General features: G+C 40.5%; 1 protein-coding gene across 2 annotated transcripts in view; it reads left to right on the forward strand.

Annotated features, from left to right (window-relative positions):
• opcml (opioid binding protein/cell adhesion molecule-like) overlaps positions 1-5,313 on the forward strand; it is a 291,933-nt gene extending 286,620 nt beyond the window's left edge. For both annotated transcript variants that reach the window (XM_058628308.1, XM_058628306.1), the window contains 4 exons: positions 775-912; positions 1,456-1,576; positions 3,136-3,287; positions 3,959-5,313. In XM_058628308.1, coding sequence (XP_058484291.1) covers positions 775-912; positions 1,456-1,576; positions 3,136-3,287; positions 3,959-4,059 — 512 coding nt within the window. In that variant the 3' untranslated portion in view covers positions 4,060-5,313. The remainder of the gene's footprint in view (positions 1-774; positions 913-1,455; positions 1,577-3,135; positions 3,288-3,958) is intronic.
• Positions 5,314-7,069: the final 1,756 nt, after the last annotated feature.

Here is a 7,069-nt window from a genome sequence, read left to right on the forward strand (position 1 = left end):
CATTCAATCTGGATTTTAAAAGATTTTAGCACTTTTTGCTCAGGTGTGTTTCATTATAGTTGGTGAACATGGAAAACAAAGAATCACATCATCAGATTGCCTGTAGGTTGTGCGGAAAAACTCTGTATTGCATATTCTTATAGCCTCTATATATGTCTCAACATAGTTATGGAAAAAAGGCAGCCTAAAATGCTGTGTTCTAAGGGTTCAATCGGCCACTTTCTTCTACTTTTAGGATTAGTCTTAACGCTCCTGAGCACTTCCGTCTTGATGAGACAAACTAGATTCACAAGTGTCCCAAGGCAAACTCCATTTCCAAAAAGCCCTCATCAACTTGTACATTATTGTCAAAATCATTTTCTTTTATTAGGTTGCTTTGCAGTGTGTTGGCCTTTATATATGAGGAAAAAAAAGATGATTTTTTTGCGAACAGAATGGGTGCAAACACACATTAAAACTTCAATATAGACCCTAGTAAAGTCACTTGTTCCAGTGGAAAGTTCCTGCGGTGGGAACCTTTCCATAATCCCCCAGCACTTTATCCTATCATTAGTTAGTCCAATCACTTTTGGGGAATTGGTGGTGGAGGCAATAAACTGAGCCGGAATGAATTACTAACTGGGTATGTGGGTAATATGTATTATTACCAGGCATGGAGGATCTAACAAGAGAATGGCTACTTTAAAGGAAATGTGTGAAATGGCATTTTTGTTTTGTTTCGTCCCTTTTGAGAAGAGCTGGTTTGACAAGCTTTTTTTTGTTCTCTCTCCACAGGCACCCATAAATTTGTGACAGAGGGGGAAAATCTGGAGCTGACAGCCGTCACCAAAGAGCAGTCGGGATCGTACGAGTGCATCGCCTCCAATGACATCTCCAGTACCGATGTTAGGACAGTGCAAGTCACCGTCAACTGTAAGGGGCCACGCGAGTCGCCGTTCACATTGGTCAAACTATTGGAGGGGAACACATTGTGGTGACACATGGGCTCACAGAAACTGTGACTGGGTGAAGATTTTGGAGAAATCCCGCTCTGAAGCCATTTTAATTACAATCGTGCGGCTAATTTCTTCCAGAAGGGAAATCTTTGAGCTTCATATGAAATTCGATGACTTTAGATCATACTAAAACTCTTTTTTATCATGTATTATTGTACTGTTGTATTGTATACAGTCCTTAATGATAGGCAACTGCTGTCACAGTCATAGGAAATGTTATAGATTGATTTAAAGGTATTACATTACATGTCATTTAGCAGACGCTTTTATCCAAAGTGACTTACAATGGAATTGAGTACAATCAGCCAGGGGTGGAGTGGAACTTGATGTCTTTCGCACACAGGGTACCGGTCTTAACCACTGAGCCACTCCACCCCCCCATAATGTATACATTATGATACAGCAATAGCAAATTGCTGTATGTAATGCTATTAAAAGCTTATTTCACTTTGTTTTATAGATCCGCCGTTCATATCTAAGGCAAGAAGTACGAGTATTCCAGTCGGACAAAGAGGAGTCCTGCAATGTGAAGCCTCCGCTGTCCCGCCGCCAGATTTTGAGTGGTACAAAGAAGACCGCAGGCAAGTCTGAGCTACAATCACTTCTATAGGCTTTAGCAACATTATGAAAGATGGTTGCATTGACCGCTTTAATGGTATGGACTTGGTATCAGTAAAACCCTTGCGTTAAAATCAATAATAAAAAGGTGACTCCCCGTCTCAAGGCTCCGACAGTAAATCTAAATCGAGGAGAAAACTTCCAGCGTCCCACAACACTTTGTCCACTCAGGAGCCGGAACTCGGCAAAGAAGCGGTCACCAAACATGTTCATGATGTGACGTGCGGTGGAGGAGGGGGTTATACTTAGACAGGACGTGAACCAAGAGAGGATATAACACATACAGCAGCTTTAAAAGTCAACTTTTAAATAAAAGCAAAGTAGTGGTGTGTCAAGTCCTCGTGTCACCTGGCAACGTCCTTGCGAACGCACACAGGAAGGTGATTTTGTTTTATGTCAAAAGTCAGAAGGTTGCAAAGACAGTGGAGTAGAGCTGAAGAGTTCTACAATCGAGACCCAGAGTTCTCCTCCTCCTCCTCAGGCCTATTTATAGAGTGCTGAGATGTTACGATGTCAACAGAGGCCTTAGTTTATTTCTCTGTCCCAACCTCCAAGTGGCCTATGTAAATGTATAAATGACTCATTCTTGACAAAAGAGCTGCGTTTAAAAAAGCTGTCAATCAAAATGTACTTGTCGGGCTCGGGCCGAGTTCTGTCGGGCTTTTAAGGCCCCGATTACAGCTCTACATTGGAGTGTATACTGTATATATACATGAAAACATGAAAAAGCACCCACAAAAAGATTCAGAAGTGAATTCTGCTTCTCAAAAAAAAAACAGTTGTTCAGTAGTTGGAATAAACCAGGTTGGATTATTATTATATTTTTGCTTTTTGATGCAATAACAACATTTTTACTGCTTTGTTGTTGTTTTTTCAGATAATTACATATTTAAATAAGCAAAAAAAAAAAAAAGAGAGAGTGCAGATATGATCATAAAAAAAAAGCTTGTGTGGTGTTTGGCTCGGAGGTGAGGAGAATATTCTAGGTTCTGTTTTCGAACGCAGCCTCTTTTAGCTGAAGGCTGGGCTGGAGACTGGAAAGATGTTTATGAGCAGTCCCAGAGCTGGCGAGCTGATATAAACACAGGCTCTGCTGCGCCGTTAAATGATCCCTGACGGTGACAGGCACATTGCTCGCCAGGCCCCCGAAAGACGGAACCCACTCCTCAAGAATAAAATGATGGAGGACGCTGATAAAATAAACGACTGGCGTCCACAAACACGGGGGGGAAAAAAGGCAATGAAACGGTGGCGGAGAAACAGAGGGAAAGTAACGAGTGAAACAGAGGGAAGGTTGCCGTGCACTGAACTATGAAGATCACAAATGTACAATTATGTCAATAGCTGTTTTTGAGTTATGGCCCCGGAATGAGAAACTGCTGAGAAGCTGCTGTGAACGTATTTTCTGACATTGTAACATAAGGATTTTATAAAGCGCTAACGGAAGCAACAGTGTTTTTTTTTCTTTCTCTTTTCTCCTCGCCAGCTTAACCGTTAAATGTAATTCTCGTCCTTCTCACAGGCTCTTCAGCGGTCTAAACGGGGTGAAGATCGAGAACCAAGGTAAACATTCCATGCTCATCTTTTTCAACGTCTCGGAAGAAGACTATGGGAACTACACGTGCGTTGCCATGAACACCATGGGAGTCACTAACGCCAGCATAATCCTATACGGTAAGAAGATGCGCTGACGCGGGATATGAAACGCGTTATTTATGTTTCGAGTCGCCGCCGTGTCATTTCGGACGGACAACCTCTCGTGATTGCTTCTTCTTCGCAGGCGAGCGTCTGTGCATAAAAAAAAAAAAATCACTCACTCGATGTGATGCACAGATTTACCTTTTTTTTTCTTTTTTCATTTCTAACATTCGTTCGTTTCCATGGCGATTGCAGCATGAACGTTGGGCTCCCGAGGAAATAAGCTCACGTGTGCATATGAATCACAGTTATTCACGGTTTGTTGTAGCTGCGTTCCGAACCAGAGATCTGAATCTCTTATTCATGTACAACTACAGTACAGTGCTTTTTATTTTATTTTCAAAATTAAAGTCTTCAAATCAAATTCCATTTTTAAACTGTTAATTCGCTTGTTTAACATGCAGCAAATTGTAAATCGCTGCGGGCGAAAGCACCTACTCAAAGGACATTTTGTGGCCCTTTTATGGTTAAAATAAGCAAAAAAAAAAAAGAAATGGCCAGACGGACACTGAGTTAAAGGGTTAAAATCATGACCTACCAGGACTTGAGCCACACATTTCTTACACATTTGAAGGAGGAGCCTTCAAAATGGGAAAGCCGAGTTGCTGCGCTAAAGCACAGTGTCTGTTGTGTCTTTCTCCGCCCAGGTCCGGGAGCGATCCACGACGTGAACGGGGCGTCGGCGTTGTCCCACTGCTCCACATGTCTCCTGCTGATCGTAACCTTGCTCCACCAGATGAAGTTCTGATGTGGCGAAAGAGTGACAACCTTCAACCTCGCAACATTGAACAGCAAGAACAGACTATTAGTCTATCATTTCTTCTTCTGAATTAGTCTATTGGAAGAAACAGGGGAAATCCGAGAGCACCACTGGTTCACGTTTAATTATCCCAGTTTGTTTTTGTTTTTTTTTATTATTGTCATTATTTCTGGCTTTGGCAGGGGGGAGTCTGTTCTCTGTCGGCTCGCTCCAGAAGAAGGGGAAACGTTTGAATCATGCACTAATTTGATGAAAGTTGAAGTACTGACTTGTGCCCCCCCCCCCTCCCCTGCCCCCTCCCAAAAACCTTTTTTGTATGTGAAAAGGGAAAATGAAGAAAAAAAAAAGAGAAAAAAAAAAGATAATATACATGTAACTGTTGATAGTTGACTGTTTATTGCCCAGTATTGAAGTGTACATTCAGATTATTATTATTACTACTGTGTCACGTCCTGGTCAATATCTGTACAATACCATTAAGCTTTTTTTAAGTAAACGGCAAAAAAAAAAAAGTGGGAAAAAAAAAATGCAACGTGATTGTCGAATTTTACTGTATTTTTACAGTTGTATGCAAAACAGAATAACAGATCATTTACGATAAAACAGTTGATTTCTCAGGCAATGTCCTACATCATAGTGCATCCAATTCTTCTTTTTGTGTGTGTGTGTGTGTGTGTAGAAAGTGTACAGACAATTCCTGCACTGTTGTTTTGTTTTTTTCTTTCTCACCCCAAATCAAACGGCAAATTGCCTAATCCCAGTGTCATAGCAGCTCCATGGCATATTCACGGCGAACATCTGAGATTCGAAGGCTCCACACATTGGCATTTGCGTCATTTGGTACTTACAGGTCGCGCGGAGGGCGTCAGTCAAGTGTCACGTCATTTGTGGTCTAATTAACAACTTGCCACTCTCACTAAAGAGGTGCTGTTAACGTGAAAAGCTGTAAAAAAAACAACAAGATTTTCTGATCATATTCTGGCTTTTTAAAGTGGTGACTTATATAACTGTATAGCATGTACCTACTGTATGTTCTAATTTAAACAAAATAGCCTTTGCAGTATGTTTCTCAGGCAGCCACAGTGGTCCTCGAGGTTTCTTGGTTGAACGGTGGACTTTTATGCAATTGAGGCCTGCGGCGCCACACAGGTTGTCACAAAGTCAAGTTAGATGTTCTGTATCGCTAATTTATTACAAATCTCTTATTGTGTTGACCATATCTCCACAAATACTACCGGTGAATAAATTCCTGCAAGAAAAAAAACAATTATAGCTACTATAAATATAGATTTGGCATTAGTTTTTCATTCCTATCAGTATTATTTTTTATTATTGCTAATTTGTGGTAATGCAAACAAAGATTATGCACTATGCTGCCACGAACACTGATTGATTTTTTAGTTTTAGCAGTGCTTTCAAATGGCACAAAAACAGAGCATGATAGTGCTTTAATTCATATTTGAGACCATCGTTTTTCTTTTTTTATGGTCAGTTACAGACCCAACATTTGAATGTTGAATCTGTCTTTTTCATTATGATAATGTTAAGTTGTTTTTTTTTTTTTTACTTTTCAGACCAGGCGTTACAGACCAGATGTAGTCTGTGTGTGTGTCTCTCTCTCTCCTCCAATCGGCTTCAGGCAGTACATGTTCTCCGGGGTCGTGAGGGCAGAACTTTGATGAGAGACCTGTACCGTGTACCGAATGCTTTTTTATTTTCCTTTTTTTTCCCCCCTGCACAAGTTTTATTTATTGATGGCTACAACAAACAGTAAAAAGTAGGTAAGTGTTTCAGAAACAAATGATAAACACCATCAATGTGTTAAACTTTAGCTTTATACTCATGCTCTTTAATCATATTTATCTCCTAATGAGATGTAGTGAGGTGGCTGGATAAATAAAATAAAAATAATATCTATTTAGAACCTCTTCAGTTTATATTCATTTGAGGAGGCCAAGGAGTTCTTGACGATTTCATTTGACAAAGAGCTGTACAGCTCCATTCAAACCACAGATGGCACAAGCAAAGACATTTCAATACAAACTTGAATGAATGTTCCGTGCAGCTGCTATGAAGCCTCCCCCCGCCCCTTTTTTTTGTTTAGTTTTTTTGTTCAGGTGTTACGATTGTGTGTGTGTGCTTTTAACCTGGTTTTCCCCGAGATAAGCGCTGCGTTCAAGCCTGCAGGAGTGACTGTTGTGCTCTGTGGTTGGTGGATGCGTTTTGTTTTTCTCCGAGAGACATTTTTCACTCTGCCCTTGCACAGAAGTTTCCAGTTACGAGAATATACAGTACTTACAGCACAAGTGATTGATAATGTGATGTTCTCCTGTCGTCCAGTTCACCCGTGAGTAAGAAGTGTGCTGAAGACAAAACAACAGGGGGGGGGGGGGGGGGGGGGTTGGGGGGGACTGAGATTGATGTATGTGGGAATGCTTTTGTTATGTGCTCACATGTTAAGTTACGTGCTTGTGATTGATGGTTGAACCACTCAACTGCGGACAATGTCACAGGACGGCCGGTGAGGTTCAGATGCCCGCAGCAGTAAAGTTAGGGGTTTTTCCTGTAAAGCTTTTCATCCCAGATAGATGAACATGATAAATATTGATGTCAATAAGCTTGAATCAATTTGTTCCAAATCCCAATTAAAAAAAAACAACTGATACTGGATACTCTATTTAAGGCGTTTTTTTGTTTTTGCATATAACAAAAACACTGTTATTCCCAAGGTGTCCGGTAGTGGTTTTGTTTTTCATGTATCAGCATGTACATGTACAATTCATCTGTCTTTCAATGTATGCCTTCATTGGTGGCAGGTCAATAATACAAACAGGTCAATGAAACATGTTGTTTTATATGTTTTCTGACCGTGTTGGAGTGTTAGCATATTATGCATAAACTAAAATGTGAATTCAAGTCCTTTGTTTTGAATATTTCCCGACGCGCAGATCTTTTCAAGGAAAACGTTGATATTTTAACTCATCTACAAACCATGGGA

This window comes from Solea solea, chromosome 4 (assembly GCF_958295425.1).
Source record: "Solea solea chromosome 4, fSolSol10.1, whole genome shotgun sequence".
Lineage (NCBI taxonomy): Eukaryota > Metazoa > Chordata > Actinopteri > Pleuronectiformes > Soleidae > Solea > Solea solea.